This window comes from Macaca thibetana, chromosome 6 (assembly GCF_024542745.1).
Source record: "Macaca thibetana thibetana isolate TM-01 chromosome 6, ASM2454274v1, whole genome shotgun sequence".
Classification (NCBI taxonomy): domain Eukaryota; kingdom Metazoa; phylum Chordata; class Mammalia; order Primates; family Cercopithecidae; genus Macaca; species Macaca thibetana.
Window position 1 is genome coordinate 71,847,271 of NC_065583.1, and position 19,302 is coordinate 71,866,572.

The 19,302-nt window shown below is 42.1% G+C and overlaps 3 protein-coding genes across 3 annotated transcripts in view; 1 reads left to right on the forward strand and 2 right to left on the reverse strand.

The window, feature by feature from the left end:
* Nucleotides 1-2,351, reverse strand: part of MAN2A1 (mannosidase alpha class 2A member 1) — a 175,378-nt gene extending 173,027 nt beyond the window's left edge. Inside the window, exon 1 of the mRNA XM_050793036.1 lies at nucleotides 2,205-2,351. Within this exon, the coding sequence (XP_050648993.1) occupies nucleotides 2,205-2,339 (135 nt within the window). The 5' untranslated portion in view covers nucleotides 2,340-2,351. The remainder of the gene's footprint in view (nucleotides 1-2,204) is intronic.
* Nucleotides 1-19,302, reverse strand: part of LOC126956139 (uncharacterized) — a 604,199-nt gene that overhangs the window by 329,183 nt on the left and 255,714 nt on the right. The gene's annotated exons all lie outside the window — the stretch shown is intronic.
* On the forward strand, nucleotides 2,899-3,377 carry LOC126956261 (uncharacterized). The gene has a single exon (XM_050793116.1). The coding sequence runs from the start codon at nucleotides 3,000-3,002 to the stop codon at nucleotides 3,357-3,359; it is 360 nt and encodes a 119-aa protein (XP_050649073.1). The 5' UTR covers nucleotides 2,899-2,999; the 3' UTR covers nucleotides 3,360-3,377.

A 19,302-nucleotide genomic window follows, 5' to 3' on the forward strand; every position in this document is an offset into this window, starting at 1 on the left:
ATCACTGCTTTCTATTTTACATCAGGTCTTTCCATAAGCAGATGGCAGCCTAAACAGTAGGCAACAGATTCCTAAGAGGCACGACAACATAGTGGCTGGGAGCCTGGGCTACAAAGGCTACCTGTTCAAATCTCAGCTTACAGCTGTGTGACCTTGGGCAAGCTAATTAATCTCTCCGTGCCTCAGTTCCCTCGCCCACTGAAGTTTACCTAAGATACGAAGGCTAATGTCACACACATAACGGTTAAGCTTACAGAAGGGTCTTAAAATGTCTGTCTGCTTGGGGAGTCAGCGGCCTTCCAGGCACTCAAAGAATTTCTTCTTTCTGCAGTGAAAATCCAGTATAGAAAATCTGAGAAAGGCAATCTTAAATACAAAATGCTCTACCTCCCAGTTCAGTACCAACAGCCTTCTCCAGCAGCCACTTTCACCTTTCATCAAATGCTTTACACTTAAAGCAGAACTTCAGCCTCTCATTGAGGACTAAGGATGGGTATTACAATATTGGAATTAGCTTTGCCTAAGATTTCCCAGTAACTGAATGAGTCACTCACGTCTTTAGAAATAGAGAAAATGTCAAGGTTGCCAGAAAACCCAGGTCCAGATGTTTGCGTAAATCATTTTCAAGTGATCATCAAGCCAAAGCCAAAGGACATTATTTAAGGAAATGCTTTAAGTAAAATATATCACTTTTTATGATTTTCTTGTAATGGAGGAAATTCTGAAAATGAGGTTACTGGAGGGAAAAAAATTACAGTAATTTCAATCCCAAAATTACACAACATATCAAGCTAAGCTTAAAACTCCTTACCTTTTTCCAACTGTTCTCTCCAACCTCATCAAGAAGCACTGGACAAGCTCTGAGCTCAAGATTTAAAGATGCCCATAGTGCTTGTTTCTATTTTCTCTGTCATACTACCTAAGGAAAGCAGAGGCTTTTAAAATTTTGATACATCTCTCTGCAGCAAGATTTTTAATACCTCTCACCGACAAAACATGTTGAGTGCTCTGTATTGATGATAGCACCCATAAAAGGGTCTTTTTTCACTTTCAAAATAATTCCAGTAAAGTTTGTCCTTTAATCTCAATTAAATTCATGCCATTTGCTCTAGCATAATAGAAAAAAATGGCAAGAATATTCTTTGGTCATTTAAGTTGTCACAAAAGAGAAAAAAATATCAACTTCACGTCTAGGCTTCTCTCTCTCTCGTAAGTCAAGTAGGAATAGTTAGATTGCCCTGTCAGGGTTTGAGTTCTTCAGGTTCATCCGTTCCAGAGCACACTACATAATACCCAGTTCCACCCCAATTTCTGAAGTGCACAGGTTATTGGCAAATAACTTGAAACTGAACTCGCACATGCCGCGCGGCGGGTACCCTTCCAAAGGGAACAGATTGTGTCCGCTTTGCTTATTTTCGGTAACTTTAAATAAGACTTTGGATGGGTCGTTTTCCCAACTCATTTACCAATTTTACCACTGGACGCAGGGCTGAGCGCCCCACAGCTTTCGGCCGGAGTATAACACGCGCTTCCCCACTCGGTTCCCCATGTCTGCTACAAACAATCCAGAGGTAATAGCTGAAGAATGACGACACTAAAATCAACCTACAGATTCACATCTAAAACGGCTGCAACACGAAATAAACTTCTCTCTCTTCAGAGGCAGTGGGGAAGAAAAAATAATAATAATAAGGCTAGGTGGGGTCGGTTTGATCCATTTCCGAGACTCGGTGAGCGTAGGGGTCTGGACTGGTGCGGGCGACTTAACCCCGTAAGAGCCGAGAACGACCCCACCGCCATACGCGGGCCCCGGGCTGGGGGCGCGCCTCACGCCGCGCCGGTTCCCCCGCCAGCAGGTGCCCGAAGCCACCCCAACAGGCCGGGTGCGAATGCCGGAACATGGCCACTTCCCTGAGAGCGATGCCGCCGCCGCACGCCGCCCGGCACTTTGTTAACTCGGCGCTCCCGGGCGAGATGGCTCCCAAGAGATGATCATTGCCGTCCGAGAGCTACAGAGCCACGGCTGGCGGCGGCTGGGACCCTCCCCTGGCCTGGCCTCGCCCAGCACCGGTGTGGGGCCGCGGCAGGAGGAAGAGGTCGGGGAGGAGCCGGTAACCAGGAGCCCGCACGCCTGGCCCCCCCGGTAACCAGGGGCCCGCACGCCTGGCCCCTCGGAGCCCCGCGCCCCCTTCCCAGGTGCTTACCTGAGGAAAGGAGCCCTCGCGGCGCGGGTTCCTGGGGTAGTCTAAGTGACCCCGGTCCAGCATCAGATAAAGCGAAAAAATCACCACACAGAAGATCGCACTGCCGAACACGGTGAACTGGCGGCTTAACTTCATTTTCCTCGATAGACTCGGGGCCAGGACACTGTCCTCAGCCTGAGGAGACAGCGGACTGTTGACTCCAGGAAGCAGCCGCCGGAGGCTCCCTTCTCCCAGGCTGCGCGCCCTCCGCGCTGTCGGCTGCGGGTGCGAGTCCCAGCCGTGCTCCGCACCTAGTCTCCGGCGCCACCACACGCCCTTGGCCTTCGCCCTGGCCTGCCGCCCTCCCCAGGGCCGGGCGCCCCTCTCGAGGCGAGACTCGCCGGCAGCTGGGAAGGGGCCCCCACAAACTTGATCGTAAGCTCAGCGCCGACCTCCGGCAGGGCGCGCGGGGCAGGCGGAGGAGAGGTCGCTGCCCGCACTTCCTGCCACCGCCGCGCCAACTGAGTCGGCAGGAAAAGTTTTCTCGACGAGGGCAGGCGTGTCCTCCTCACCCAGGGGAGGCGCGGGTTCGGCAGTTCCCGGGCCGGGGCCGCGCAGCTAGGTCAGAGAAGCGGAGGAGAAAGGAACAGGATCGTGAAGAGCCTAGCCCTACAACTTCTAGCCGGGACGGTCGGGCCCGCCCCCGCGGCACCGCCCCCGCCTCCCCCAACTGAGCCCCTTCCTGCCGCCGCCGCCGCCGCCGCCGCCGCTGCCACTGGGCCGGTGTGTACCCTGGACTCCGGGGCGCACGAATTGATGAGTTTCCTCAGAGCTAGCATCCGCTTGCCGGCCTCTCCCGCCCCCAGCCGTCTCTACCTTCCCCCTCCCGAACCCAGGCTGCGCGGGGAGGTGCAAGGGGCGGGCGGTGGCAACGCGGGGAGAAGGAAAAGGAGAGCAGGGAGAAAAGGACCGCCCCCGGAGAGAAGCCCGCTCCAGCTGCAGCCGCGATCCCCCTCCCTCTTTCCCGCCCCACAAACGCGGAGATGGCGGCGGCAGCGGCGAAAGGAAGCGCCGGTTCTCCAGCGCCACTTGGCGCTCCAGCACCGCCTGCTACGAGCAGGAGGAAACAGCGGCGGCGCGGCGGCCGCCGGGTCAATAAGCGCCGACAGCCCCTGAGCCGAGCGGGCGGCTGGCCCCGCCCCCTCCCGACGCTCCGAGTTGAGGGGGCGGGCCCCCCGGCGCCCAATCGCAGAGCGTCACCGGCCGGACCCGCCCCGCGCCTGCCTCCCAGTGTCCCGGCGGTAGGAAGACCTCACAAGGCTCTTGTGACCTGGCAGGCAGCTTTCTGGGAGTTGAGGCCTTCGGAGGCGTTCAGGCGCCAGCACCCCACGTCCAACAGGGGTTGAACTTACACCCCACTTCCCTTTGTTGCCCAGGTTTCCTATCCTAGGACACTCGGGCCTGGCGTGCCTGGAAGAGTACTTAGTGAAGGGCTGGAGGAAATGCAAGAGAAGAGGGCTTGCACATTCTCTTCGGGCTATTTCCTCCTTTGGTCACAGCCTGTTGAAACCTGGGGGAAAGGAGACTGACAAAGGGCCGTCCAGGCACATGTAGAAACATCTGACTGCGAATTCCATGAGTGTAATCTGAGAAGTGATGCTTGTGCCAGTTATTGATTGCCTCTCAGCTCCAAATTCACCCTTTTTGACTGCACTGTAAAAATGGATCTGAGCCTTTTAAACAATTTTTCGTTTGCCTTCTGGGACTGAAGCTTTGTCAGTAGAGGGCGCTGAAGAGACATTACAGAAAAAAAGGATTTTGCTTCCTGGTTTCTGTGTATTGATAGGCTTTTGCAGCATACCTGGCTTTCTCCAGTGCCAAGATCCTATAGTGCTCAGTAACTAGCAATTTCCTCTCCCGTGCCCAACTCCAGGAGCTTTGTAGAGGAGGTGAGACACTACCCCATGCATAACTTCCCTGGTACCCTAGAGGTATTTGCAGCAAGTTGCAGAGGGCACATGTTCCACAAGCTTTGCAGGCGTAGCCCAATGGTGACTTCTCTGCCATTCAGTGAGCCAGGTCATGCCCTCTCCAAAAAGGTCTAGATCTTAGCCCTGGGAGGAATTGGGGAGATTCTTCATTGGGCACTCTGTCTCTCAGTCCAAGAGTTAGTTATAAGGTTAGCTCCTTATACCTGCTGTTGCTATATTCTTTAAAGTTCTCTTTTCACTAGTGAATCCTTCATTACTCTAATTCTCTATTATAGTTAATAATTCTTTTTATTAAGCCTTCCCTGTCCCAGGAGTAGTCCCAAGAAATAGACCTGCAAAGATGGGATTAAAGGTCAGTTTGATTGAGGTTTTGAGCTTGAGCTCCTTGCCAAAGGGAAATGTAATTCATGACATGCTGGGCATCTCAATTAAGCAATTACCTGTGGTTGATCCTGATGAAGTGCCAACTGAAGCCTGTGCCTTGGGGGCCCAAGTGGCTGCTACACTTGACTGCTATGGTTGTAAAGGTGACTAGAAAGACTGGTGTGGGATGGATTCTTTTGAGTGGTTAGTTATAAAGAGAAATGAAAGCACAGGTTTTTTAACTCTCAGAGTTATGGCATGAGAACCAGAGATATTCTGTAGAATTCTAAAAGCTCTGGTTTATTGTAGCAACAAGAATGATGCTGAGAAACAAAATTTTAATTTTCATGTTACTAAATTATAACTGCTATTAAATTCATACACATTCTTAGTTTTTCACGTAAAAGGGTGTTATTTTTTAATAATAGAATCTCAATACTTGAAATGGGTTGGACCCAGATGAAACCGACAATCTTAAACACTCCAACTCTTTCTCTTATCAGTGGAAGTAGGTTGCCCTCCAGTGTCTAAAGAGACTAGACTTGCTTGAAAACCTTGACTATAGAGGATGCCACTATCTAGATGGGCTCCCTGGTTTCAGTGGGGATGACACAATCTCAGAATAGCAGAGGCCAGGCAGCACATAACCAACAAAGACAAGGTGGGCACATCTACCTTAAAGGGCAGCAGGATATCAGACTGCCTTGGCTTACAAAGTTGCTCTGGGAACAAAATAGGTAGGCAGTTGAAATAGATTATTGCTTGATATTTATAACAGTTGTAAAGATCTAGGTCAGGTAGCCAAAACCTGACTTGAGTCACCACAGTGGGTAGTCACAATCTCCCAGTTCTCAGACCTAAGTCAATTCACAGACCCTTAGTCCCTTGGTTGAAAGAGAATCTGTGTCCCCTTTAGGAAGGATCTTGCACCTTGGCCACAGTACACATGGCAAATTCTTTCAAGCTTTCCCCAAAACGACATGTGGCCATTTACTAGTGACTCTACATTGGCGAAAAGGAAATACACAGATCATTTTAGGTTTACTAAACACTGGCTCTGAGTTGATGCTAATTCCTGGGGACAGAAATCACCACTGTTAGTCCACATACCAACTATGTGTCTACTTTCCCAGTGTAATTGGAATATGTATTAATGACATAATTTTAATGGCAAAAACAGCAATTACTTTGGCATCAACCTGATAATTGTAATAGACATACTTAGCAACTGACAGGATCCCCACATTGGGATTTAGCCATAGAAAGAGGACCATTATTAGGGAGAGCTAAATGGAAGCTCCAGGAGCTCTTGGAGCTTCCATTTAGTTCACCAGATGCAACACTGCATGGCTGGGAGGAATTGCAGGAATCAGTGCTACCATAAAAGCCTTAAAAGGAGTAGGGGTGGTGATACTTATTCTCATTTAATTCACCAGTGCAGAATAAATCTAGTAGAATACTGTGGACTCATAAACTTAATCAAGAAGTGATTCCAATTGCTGCTGCTGCTGTCTCAAATGTATTATTTTTACTGGAACAAATCAACATAAGACTTGGCACTTGGTATATAGCTACTGATGTGGCTAATGCTGTTTTCTCTATACCTATTTGTAAAACCACCAGAAGTAGTTGGCTTTCTCCTGTCAGGGCCAACAGGATACCTTCACAGTATTGTCTTGGGGGTGTATCAATTCACTTTAATATAGTCCACAGAGATGTTGATTGTCTTGACATGCTATAAAATATCACACTAGTCCACCGCATTGACAACATTATGCTGATTGGACCTGATAAGCAGGAATTAGCAAGTATTTTAGGTGCCTTAATAATATATATTTAAACTAGAGAGAAGGAGATAATGATCTTGAGTATGATATGACAACTCTAAAGTGGTCACTTCAGATGTGGGATATGTTCAAGGATGGTACAAGCTATACGAGTACAAAACCACTGAGTCACTGAGAGATGAATCCAAACAGATGGTGTTGGTTAGCAATGGTTAGGATTTGGGGGAAAGGGGGCAAAGTAATTGTTGCAGGGACTGGTCATACCAATCATGTGGCCATGGAAGGAAAGTGGTATAGGCTGAATGTTTCTCTTTTTTTTTTTTTTTTTTTTTTTTTTTTTTGAGACGGAGTCTCGCTTTGTCGCCCAGGCTGGAGTGCAGTGGCCGGATCTCAGCTCACTGCAAGCTCCGCCTCCCGGGTTTACGCCATTCTCCTGCCTCAGCCTCCCCAGTAGCTGGGACTACAGGCGCCCACCACCTCGCCCGGCTAGTTTTTTGTATTTTTAGTAGAGACGGGGTTTCACCATATTAGCCAGGATGGTCTCGATCTCCTGACCTCGTGATCTGCCCGTCTCGGCCTCCCAAAGTGCTGGGATTACAGGCTTGAGCCACCGCGCCCGGCTGAATGTTTCTCTTTAAAATACACATGCTGAAGTCCCAACCCCCCTTACCTCGGAGTATAATAGTATTTAGAGATAAGGTCTTTAAAGAGGAGATTAAGTTAAAAAGGCGATTAAGTTAAAATGAAGCTGTTAGTGAGGCCCTAATCCAATCTGACTGGTGTCCTTATAAGAAGAGAGAGAGACCAGGGATACATGCACACAGAGAAAAGACCATGAGAGGACAGATTGGGATGGCAGCCATCTGCAAGCCGAGGAGAGAGGCCTCAGGAGAAACCAAACCTGCTGACACTTTGATCTTGGACTTCCAACCTCCAGACTGAGAAAATAAATATCTGTTGTTTAAGCTAGCCAGTCTTTGGTATTTTGTTATGCCATCCCTAGCAAACAAATACAGAAGGCAACCACCCAGCTGATAGAAAATATTAGGTAGGTGCAAAAGTATGTGCGGTTTTTGCAGGTAATGGCAACTGCGATTTTTTAAAGGTAATGGCAAAAAAAACGCAATTACTTTTGCACCAACCTAATATTTGTAAATCACATATTTATTAAGGGACTAATATCCAAAATATATTATGAGCCCACATAATTCAATAGTACATAAATAAATAGTCCAATTTTAACATGAACAAATCACCTGGATAAACATTTTTTCAAAGAAGACATACAAATGGCCAACAGCTAATATTAAAAGGTGCTCTAGGTTGGGCATAGTGGCTCATTCCTGTAATTCCAGCACTTTGAGAGGCTGAGGCAGGCAGATCACTGGTGAAACCCCTTCTCTACTAAAAATATGAAAATTAGCCATGCGTAGTGGGAGGTGCCTGTAATCCCAGCTACTGTGGAGGCTGAGGCAGGAGAATCGCTTGAAGCCAGGAAGCGGAAGTTGCGGCGAGCAGAGGTTGCACCACCGCACTCCAGCTTGGGTGACAGAGGAAGACTCCATTTAAAAAAGAAAAAGCTTTTCTAATCATCAGGCAAATGTAAATGAAAGCCACAATGAGATATTACCTCATACCTGTTAGGATGGCTATTAGAAACATGTCAAATAATAATAAGAGTTGACCAAGAAATGGAGAAAAGGAACCCTTGTACACTATTTATAGGATTATAGACTGGTAAACCATTGTGGAAAACAGTATGAAGTTCCTAAAACCTTAAAAATAGAACTACCACATTATCCAGCAATCCCACTCCTGTGTATATATCCAAAGCAACTTCTCTTTTTCAGAAAATTAATTTGGATAATCTTAATCACTTATTTACTTTACTGAAATAAGATTTTACTATCACTTATGAAAAAGCTGTATGTTTTCCTATTGTTACTAACATACTAACGTATGAGTCTTTATGTCTCCTGGAGTTGATAATAGCCATTCCAAGAGATGTGAGGTGATATCTCATTAGATAGCTGCACTCCCATTTTCATTGCAGAATTACTCACAATAGCCAAGATGTGGAATAAACCTAAGTGTCCATCAACAGATGAATGAATAAAGAAAATGTGGTATATATAAACAATGGAATACTATTCAGCCTTTAAAAAGGAAGGAAATCCTATCATGTGCAACAACATAGATGAACCTGAGGAACATTATGCTAAGTGACATAAGCCAGATTCAAGAAGACAAATACCCCATGATCTCACTTATACTGGTATGTGGAATCTAAAGAAGTCAGACTCATAGAAATAGAGAGTTGTATGGTGGTTGCCAGAGACTGGGAAGTGGAGGAAATGGGATTTTGGTCTAAGGGTATAAACCTTCAATTATTAGATGAATAAATTCTGGAGAGCTAACATACAGCATGGTGACTATAGTTAATGATACTGTATTGTGTACTGAAAATTTGCTAAGAGGGTAGATCTTAAGTGTTCTCACTATCCACAAAATAATGGTAATTATGTGGGGTGATACGTTAATAAGCTTATTTGTGGTAATCACTTTATAATGGATACATGTATCAGAACTTCATGTTGTATACCATAAATATGTACAATTTTTATTTGTCAATAATACCTCAATAAAGCTGGAAAATAGATTGATAGATAATTGATAAATTGATGATAGATAGAGATATACAGATAAATTAGATAAATACATAGGATGGATAGATAAATAGATGAAATGAGATAGATGATTGATAGATAGATAGATAGATAGATAGATAGATAGATAGACAGACAGACAGACAGACAGACAGACATACGTTCTGGTTTCCCCAGGACCTTCAGAACAAACCTAGGTGCCTATCCTGGGATACAATTTTTTCATTTGGGAAAGATATGAGAAATTTTATCCTCCCTTTGGATCAGAGCAATTATCTCTGTCATTAGGGAAACAAATTGCTACAGATTTAATCCTTATGCTATGAGAAAATTTTCTAGCAAAAGTGAAAGCAAACATTCTCTATAGTGTACATGTTTTTGGGGCTCAGAAGGCTAGAGCTTTTTGTAGGAACACTGAAAATAGAAGGAAGGGAAGGTACATGAGGGCAGAGCTCATATCATAAAGGTTCAAATCTGATTGCTTCTCCAGTAGATAAACCTTTTGTGACTTTGGGAAAGTTACATCATATCTCTAAGCCTCCATTTTCCAACATATTATATTGGGGTAGTAACAGTGATCTTTCAGCCTTGCTGTATGATTAACACAAGTAGTGACATATTGGGAGAGCATTCCCCAGATACTTCCATTTACTCTGGGAAAGTGAAAGATGGGTGCAATTGGGAGGTGAGTAGGGGAGAGAACATTTGAAACAGCTGCCGTGGGACATGGAGAAGGAAGTCCATGTAGATAATCGGACAGTATTGATTTGTCATGGAGCAAGTTTACCGTTTTCTCCCTTGTCATTGATCTATGGCTTGAGAGCTCAATGAAAGTGTACTGTGAGGATAATCCAGGAAGAACCCCTTCTACCAGGATGCAAGAACAACAGTCACCCAAGGAATGCTCCAGGTTAGGAGCATATCACAGATATCTGTCATTTTTCCTACCCACTGAAATACATTTTTGCAGTGAAGATTGAGTTAAAGTGAGCACTCAATGTAATTTTGAATAGGAAAGGTCTCGAAGGAGTGCTTAGGGTGAGGTTTCTGGAAGGCATGAGGTCTAGCCCCATGCTTCTGGTGATAAGTCTATATGTGCACAAGAGCCTCAGCTTATATTTGCTAACAATAGGAAAATCTGTCTTTTCTGACAACTGATACTCTAAGTCTGTCTGAGTTCCTCAAAGGCCTAAATAGATCATATCTAAGGGGGAAAAATTGGAAAGAAGTAGGACAAAGTTCTAAATCCTAAAAACTTGAGAAAATTTTATAATTTTGGTTGCATAAAACTATAAATGAATGAGGGTTTAATCCTTTTCTCCACTCTACCTATTGTGAAAATCAGTCTGTCAAAGCCCTGAGCATCCTTACACATTCTTTCTGGGTATGCTGAGAATGCAAAGCCCTGACCATTATTTACTTGTGTCCTCTCAGGGTTGTGTTTGCAGGGAGCAGCCTTGAGCAACCGAGTAATGCCTTCTCCCAAACAATGAGCAGACTGACTTACCACACACTGTAAAGCAGTAAATTCCTCAAGCGCAATATTCCTTTGCTGTGACAAATCCACTGTGTACGTTGCATCCACCTGGACCCCTCCCCTCAGACCCTGTGGGATCTGGGGGACATGAGAAACTAGCACTGACATCAGGCTCAACATCTTCCTTTGTCTCTTTAACATATTCCTTTGTCTCTAATCGGGATGTCTTGTGTTTTCCACTGACATCCACGAAACAGTAGTGAGCCTTTGACCTTTTACAGATCTTGAAATTACCCACCTACCTAAGAGACTCTTGATATTGTTGGCATAACCTTTACCTCCCTGTGCCTTTCTTCCCATGAAAGGAAGCTGCAAGAGAGGATGAGTCAAGCAGCATAACACACTGCTGAGAGAGACATAAGAAGGTAAGGGAAGGAGAGCTGGAGGAGGACTTTATTCTTTATAACCCTTCTCACTATTTGAAATTATGTATTGACTTATTTTATGTCTATCCTACCAATAGAATGCAAGCTGCTACAAGTCAGGGACCTTATGATTCAACGTTGTATATTAGTGAGTAAAATAATGTCTAGCAATATTGAGGACTAATAAATATTTGTTGAATGAGTGAATAATAATCTTCGTCCTGAGCTACCAGTTGATGTGGATTGGTGGTGCCCATTATGAGTTGCCCTGGCTCGTAATAGATGTCTGTCTGCTCTTGAGCTGCATTTAAAGCTATTCCTTTTGTCTTTGTGAGTCAGCACTAAATCTTTATATTCCTATAAAGTGAGCTTTTCTTTAATAAAAAGCCCTGTAAAGGGAATTTCTCCCCCAAATTATTTTTCTAATCATCTCGATCACTAAAGGAAGTCCAATATAGGGATAGAAAGAAATGAACACCATGTAATGCATCTATGCTCAGTGCTTTACTTATGTTACCTCATTTAATTATAAGTCTGCAAGACTAGTATATTAACATCTATTTTACATATAAAGAAACTTAGATACAGAGAAGTTAAATAACTTGCTTTAGAATAGTTAGCTACTAAATGGTATAGCTTGGTTTTTCTGGTTTCAAAACTCCTCTTTTGATGCAGCATTCTATAGAATTATGATACTTTATGCCTTGTACTACAACGAATAGATTTTTGAAAATAACATTTAGGAAGTGTATTGCTCAGACTAAGTGTAAAAATTAGAAATCATTCTAGGTATTTTAAGCAAGAAGTTATTTAATAGAGGATGCTTACAAAAATCCATGTCAGGATTGAAGAAGTGGGCTCTAGACCAAGCTTCCAAAATTGATTCCCAGTATAATACCAAGCTGACCTATCAGTGAAGCTGGAACCTCTGAAGACTACTGGAACACTGAGTTCAAGAACATAACCCTATGACAGAAGGTGGAGTCAAAAACCTACTGCTGTCAATGGCCTCAGATGCATATTGTCTTCCAGGAGGCTGAATAATGGACTATGGAACACAGTTGCAGAAAAATGTTTCTATGACCTTAATTCTAAGAGAAATGCAACCAAAAGTGGTCAGGAGAGTGCCTTAACTTCTTTTCTGTTAAGTTTTGCATGAGTGTATCTAATTATAGACCTAATTCATATCATACCTCTACGTGCAAAGAAGTCTAGGAAACGTTTTAAGTTTCCAGTCTCTGCAGTATAAAAGCCATGATAAGAAGAGAGGAGAATGGACAGTGAGTGAGCCAGCCTGCAGTAGTAACCACAAGCAGTATTTGTAGAAATACAGATACATCTACAGAGAGAATGGAATAAAATGTTTAAAACTGTCTCTTTTCAGAAAAACCTGTAATATCTAATATATGATTACTTATTTGAACTCTGAACTCTTAAAATTACAATCTTTATGGCTGTGATTTATCCTGGGGAAAATATCCTCTATGTACAGTATAATTAGGGCTAGTAATATGTCTAAATGTGCACTTATCAGAGATGAGAAAATTATTTGTGATGTAGGATCATCACTTTCATTTTTCTACAGCCCTTCGTTTGCTGTCACTACAATTGGCCTAATTTGGGGGAACAGGAGGCCTATTTCAGCCGAACCTAGGCCTTTCTCTGGATTCTCTTTGACTCTGATTTTCGTATGCCACACAATACTCATGTAGGAAAGACTTCACAACTCTGTACTCTAAAGCTTCAAAGACACTTAGAACATCCAAACATTTTACAAGGAGACTCCAGAAAGGCAAAAAGATTTGCCCGAGGTCTCAAGGAGACTAGACTAGAAGTCCAGTTCTCTGGTTCCATGTCTAAAGCTTTTTCATCACAAAACTGAGCCTTAGATTGCATGCTATCTAAATACAGAATGATGTGTGTGTGTGTGTAGTGTGTGTGTGTGTAGTGTGTGTGTGTGTGTAGTGCATGTGTGTGACTCCACTTATATCAAGTTCAATAACAGGCAAAATAAGCTATATCTTTTTAGAAGCATACTTACATGTAAAGCATAAAGGAAAGCAACAAAGCACTAAGCATCAATGTCTAGTTCGTGGTGGAGGAAAGGAGTTGTGACCAGGAAAGGGCACATGGGGACTTCAACGGTGAGGGCAAGCAGGGCTCAGAGTGGTGCATGCCTATAGTCCCAGCTTCATGGGATGCTGAGGCAGGAGAATTACTGGAGCCCAAAAATTTGAGTCCAGCTTGAGAAATAGAGCAAGACCTCATCTTTAAAAAAGAAATTTAAAAAAATTCTAAAGGGGGCGATGGAAATGTCCCAGGAAATTCAGTTTTGTAGGACTTAAGCTTTTTTTCCCTAAGTTTTGAAACCCAATGTAACATATTCGACATTTTTGCCTTTGCTAATACTTAGTTTTAGTACTTATTATATGACAGAGCCAGACTAAATGCTGGATTATTTCCTTTAACTCTAACAAGAACACTCTGATAAAAAACACTATTACTATCCTCATTTTGTAAATGAGAAGACTAAGGCACAGCTTTTACTAACTTGTCCAAATCCACACAGTTCAATAGCAGAGCTGATATTTAATCCATCTGATTCTACCCCTCTGCTCTGCTAGCCACAAGAAACTTAGTGAGAAAATTATAGACACCTCTTTTTATTAGTATTTTATAGTCACAAAAGTTATAGTTATGAAACCATATTGATAATAGAAAAAGAAAAAATAGGATGTAAAATTACACACATATACACACACATAATTATGATTACATCTATGTTAAAAATATATGTGCCTAGGTAAAAAGACCACAAAACACTGATAAGTTAGGTTGATGAAATATGGGTGCTTTTTCCCAATCTTCTCTGTTTTCCAAATTTGTTATAAAGTGGTTGTATTAAATTTACAATGGAAAATATGTTCTAAAATAAACTTCCCATTTATTTGAAACATAAAATTTCATTTCTGTTCTTTTCTTTCCTACAGCTTTGTATAATCTTTAGAAAACTCTTCTGCTCAATGAGTGACTTCATTACTAAATTGATGGCACCGGATCATTCTAGCTATGCAAATTACAAACCCACAGCCAGCTGAGGAAAAGGCGGATAAAAGATTACATTAAAAATTAAAGCAATGTGTGGAGATATGGAGATAATGTGCTTACAATTATTTCTACATATTTAATATTTATGCAATTACAAAGCCAGTTATGATAAATACAGTATTAAATCTTGAGTTCTATTCCTTTTGCCCTCTGATATTTTTGACCTTGAACTGAGACTGCCCAATAATACATTAAAAAATGACTGTGGGAGAAGCATCTCCTTTCGCCTATAAATGATAAATGCTTATTTCCTGGAAAGTGATCTCATTTCTTCCTAGCTTTTGTTTATTTTCAATGCCTTGGTATTTTTTTTTTTCTCTCTGGCATATTCTGATCACCCTTGAAAGCGCTGGGCTTTCAGTCTTCCACATTTTAGTTGTGTTGTTTTCTGGTGCTGCTGCTGTGATGTGTTTTCTGTCAGAGGAAATTTACAGGCACATTAGCCTACTTGACAGGCACAATGAGCCACAAGGCTCTCCTAAGGAGAAACTTCCACATGCTGTGGTGAGATTTTCTGTCTTTCCATCTCATCCTCCCTCTTTAACCTTAATATAATATACCCCCATGATTCTGATATAAACCCCAACCACTTTCCCTTACGGGTATTGCTTTGAATCCTGGTTTTAATTCTCTGATTCACAAGAAAAACATTATACTGCTTCTATAGTAATTAATTCATATTTCCATAACAATCTGACTACAGCAGTTTATAGATAAAGCTAATGTCTTCGCTTACAGCCCTATAGATACCAAGTAAGGAATGGATGGGGACTTTTTTTTTCTTCCTATGGTAAGTCACTGACACAAAGGGAGGAAAATAGCATCCAAGTAGTATACAAAGAAAAAGCAATAGAATTAACTTTATGGAGGATATTAAGAGAGAAAATTCTAAAACAATTTACTTTTCTTAGTGTTTCACAGAAAAAATGATCAGCAAGAATTAATAAAATGTATTAAAAATTCAGAAACCTGGGCCGGGCACAGTGGCTCACACCTGTAATCCCAAGATGGGCAGATTGCTTGAGTTCAGAGTTCAAGACCAGCCTGGGCAGCATGGCGAGACCTCGTCTCTACAAAAAATACAAAAATTAGCTGGGTGTGGTGGCACATGGCTGTAGTCCCAGCTACTCAGGAGGCTGAGGTGGGAGGATCACTTGATCCCTGGAGGTCGAGGCTACAGTGAGCCATGATTACACCACTGCACTCCATCCTGGATGACAGATTGAGACCCTGGCTTAAAAAAAAAAATTAGAAACACAAAATGAGACGACTGAAGAGGTAAACTGTTTTCTTGGCAGATTCCTAATAAATTAGAATATTCCCCCAAGGTTATTAAAGAACCAAAGGCCTGTGCATTTTTCATTTCATATATATTATTCTGCCCTTTGGGGAGTAAATTTGTTAAAACAAAGCCTTTCTGGTACATTCATACCCTGACTTGATGCTAAGATATTTCTTCAATTTAAAATCTTCCACCTTTTAAATAATTTTGAGGGGTGATTTTTGTTTTGGGAGCATTCCTTTTGTCCTCCTTATGTGTGAACCATCAGCATGTAAGTATGTAACCTAGAGAAGTTATTCAAAATAGTCCAAAATCACATGTAGGTTTCTTGCTTGATTCTCTGCCAAGAAGCCAGAGGCATTTTCCAAGCCAATCCATAATATTGGTCTGAGCTACTCCATTTGTTGAATGAATAAACAAATGAGCCATGAATGAAGCTTGCATTATCAGGAACCCAGGAGTGGGTGGTTTTTCAGTGGACTCATTCTTTAGAAAATTAACTAAGAACATTCTTAATTTGGTCCCCGTGCCCTTTTTCTCTTTCTTGGGCCATGCTCTCCAGATGGTTTCACAGAAGTCAACTGCAGCTGTGTTCTCATCCATGCCCTCTGTCCCTTCTCCCCTTCAGAGTTCAAACAAGACTCTTGCTTAGCTCTGGCAGCTTGGTGGGTCCTCAGAGAGGCTGACTCATTTCTCATGCTCCCCTGAGGTCTCTGAGTGAGAGAGCAGACCACAGATTCGCTTATGTAGAGTGATTCTTCTTTAGTCTGGTTTTCTCTAACTACGGGGAATCTCCTCTTTGCCTTTTGCTCCTCTGTAAAGACTGTAATGGTAGAGGCTGAATTTTTAACCTTAGTCAGGAGGATGAGCGGCCCCTCCAGCTAGTCCAAAGTATTGGCAACAAACCCCATAAATCCTGCCAACCACAGAAAAGCACAGAAAACCTGAAGAACAAGGATTTTGCACCCTTATACAAAGAAAACCAAGGCACCAGTCAGTGGACTTTTATATACAGCTATTCTCCCTCTGAAGATCTTTAGTATAGCTCCCATTTATCTAGGGTGATTTGAGTAAGATTCTTTTTTAAACAGGAGGCCAGTTTAGATAACACCTCAAGGCGTCTTTAAATTCATGTTTTACTTGTTTTGTTTTTTAATTCACAGGGTCATAAAACAACGAGTAAAACTTTCATAAACAATATACATTTATGCTCATACCTTAGCCAGTGGTAGATTTTCTCTTATTTTAATACTGAATTATTTTAACAAATTATTCTCAGATGCCTAATTATGTGCCAGGTGGGCCCTGCTGTAGATGCTGAAAATACAGCATAGTGTGTTTATTAAACCTGCAGTGTGCAGACTGCATCTAGATGCTGAGAGTTCTTGGGACCTTCTGATAAACTGTTCATATTTTCTATACCTACTTATACATTAAACTGTACTGAGGTAGGTTCTCCAAATCATGGAATTCAGCTGCCTCTCGAATCTTCCAGGACTAATCCAAAGAAAACAGCCAGTGGACACATTTTCGTTGGGATGAGTGTCTCCAGGAGCCTGATTTTATGAACTCCTCAAAGTCATAATCCTGAGGATTTTTTTGTTTCAGTATCAAGAACTGTTTACTGAAACTAACCAGTGCTCAGGTAGATGAACTGCCAAAAAGGAAACTAAAACAAGGAAACATTTGCCAGTCTGGATGTCTCACTCATAGCTATCTGGGGAGCTACTACGAGATGGATGGAAAGGGAGAGTCGCTCACCTAGAAGCCTGGCTGTCAAGTGAAAATCCAAGCCTGGAGTTTTTCCCCTAAGAACCCCTATGACATTTTATTCTTTAAATAAATCTTTTCTTCCTCTCTTTAAGTGAGAGATTGACATTTTAAGATCAATCATGCCTCTGCTTTGCAGACTAAGAACAAGGTAAATGGAAATTAAGCAAAATTTCCATGTTTTTGAATAAAAATGCTCAAAACAGCTGTATCCTAAATCAGTATTTTCAAAAAGGGATGCTCTTCCCCCAGTGGTCATTCTCATTACTATGGTTATCTCAAGGCCTTTTGATGTCAAAATTTCACTCTGTTTTCTCTAAAAGAAGCATTCTGAACATACACCTGCTGTTTGAATAGCAGCAGAAAGCAAAGGAATTTCACACCACATTTTTTCCATCATAGTCAAGGATGTTTTATCCCTTTTGATACAGTCACAGTTTACCAGCTCTTTCAGCCCCTTACCATCATGAGATAAGTTTCAGCATTTTTAGTATGGGCTACAGCTGAATTCTTTCCTTCTGTTTATGTTATTCAGTAACCTCTCTTCCTGTTCATAATGGCCTTGTTAACAACTGGCTAGCCTCTCCTAAACCAAATTTGTTTGGTGCTTTTAGCTAATTTAAAATCATTTATAAAAATAGTAAGGCTTTCAGGCCATTCGGTCAGTCCATAGACATTTACTATGTAAATGCATTGGATTAGGTGCTAGGTACCATGGACGGCCAGGGAGCATGTTGTGGTGAGGAGCACTGGATAAGGCTCGAAAAGTGCCACTCTAGAATCAGCCTTACTTCTGACCAGTGTATAGCCTGGGCAAGGCCATCAATCTCTGGGACTCCAGTGTTCTAACCTAAAAAATAAGAGGAGGACAAGGGAGGGCTGCTGCTCAGTCTCTCATATTCTGTGATTGCTGCTGGTTTAGTGAACTCACTGCAGTGGAAACACAGTGGCCTCAGAAAGATGAATGCTTTCATAAGCCCTCCTAAAGCATCCTAATTCTAATCCAAGGGGCAGTTTTAGTGCTAGGACTTACACTTTTACAAACACCCAAGAAGACTTTTAAAGAAGGAGTATACATAGATATGTTTTTCACTTTACTGTATATTTGAGCATATTCTCCCCACAAACACTTGTCCTACCTCCCAGATGCTAGATTGTATAGGAAGTAGTCTCTGAGCTTGAGGGTCAATTAGAATTCCAAGCATCATGATCTAATCTTTCCAGGATAATAATAAATCAGAGTTACAGAAACAAGCTATAAGGCCAGATAATACTGAATCTACAATAGTGACAATTCATCAGGGTACATTAAAACTCCCTAATTCTATGGCATTTCAGTACTTCCAATAGTTTTCAGTGTTTGCCCTCACTGTTATTGCTATCTCTTTATTTGTATTCACAATAAAATCAATGCTTTCTGTTTGTACAATATTGTATTGTTACTTATATGCAAACCATTAGATATTCTTCTAACATAATGTGAGAATTGCTTTATTTCTTCTATCTTCTGTCTATACAAATACATTTTATAAAATACTTTAAAATGTATCTAAACTTGCAAAATATGCAACATTTTGTATTGGGAACAGGCAGTATGATTCCTCAATTTCTGACATTAACAAAGGGGAAGAGAAAACCTCATATTGCTTTTTAGATCTCAAGTGCCTGAATTTCTGTTTAGTTCATTCAATTTTGTATATCAAAAAATATAGTAACTTACTTTATACCATTGATCAGAGAGAGGATACTTTCTTGTTTCCATTTCTAAAAACAGATCCCACATATACATCACACATTAAAAAAAAAAAAGAAGAACAGGTAGTAAGGTATGAGTTATATTGAGTAGCTCTCTATTTCCCTGACTTCCTAATAACATTTCACGGCTTTCTCTACTTTCTTTCCTCCCTCTCACTATAAATATCAGAGCTGATGACTGACTTTTACTGCTACCTTTCATGCAAACTCCTCAGGCTTGCAAATCAGCTACTGATTCTGGGAACCATCTCCCAAATCTCCCTCCCTGGCTCGCACAGCTTCCTGATGGAGCTTTGGAGCAACAAAGAATACACACATTGTATAGCATATTGATTTGAATAGTAAAATTCAAAGGTTGATTTTAGACTCCTTGCTTCAGCCCCTATCAGCCCCTGTGGTGCTTGGCACAGGGCAGCTGCTCCCTAAACATTTTGCCTATTGAAAGGATGGCAAAAGAGCATCCTGGACAGAAGACACAAATAGAAAAGAGGTATA

What these genes read in the sequence shown, in the direction of transcription:
- LOC126956261 (XM_050793116.1), top strand. Translation starts at nt 3,000, where the DNA reads ATGAGTTTCCTCAGAGCTAGCATCCGCTTGCCGGCCTCTCCCGCCCCC.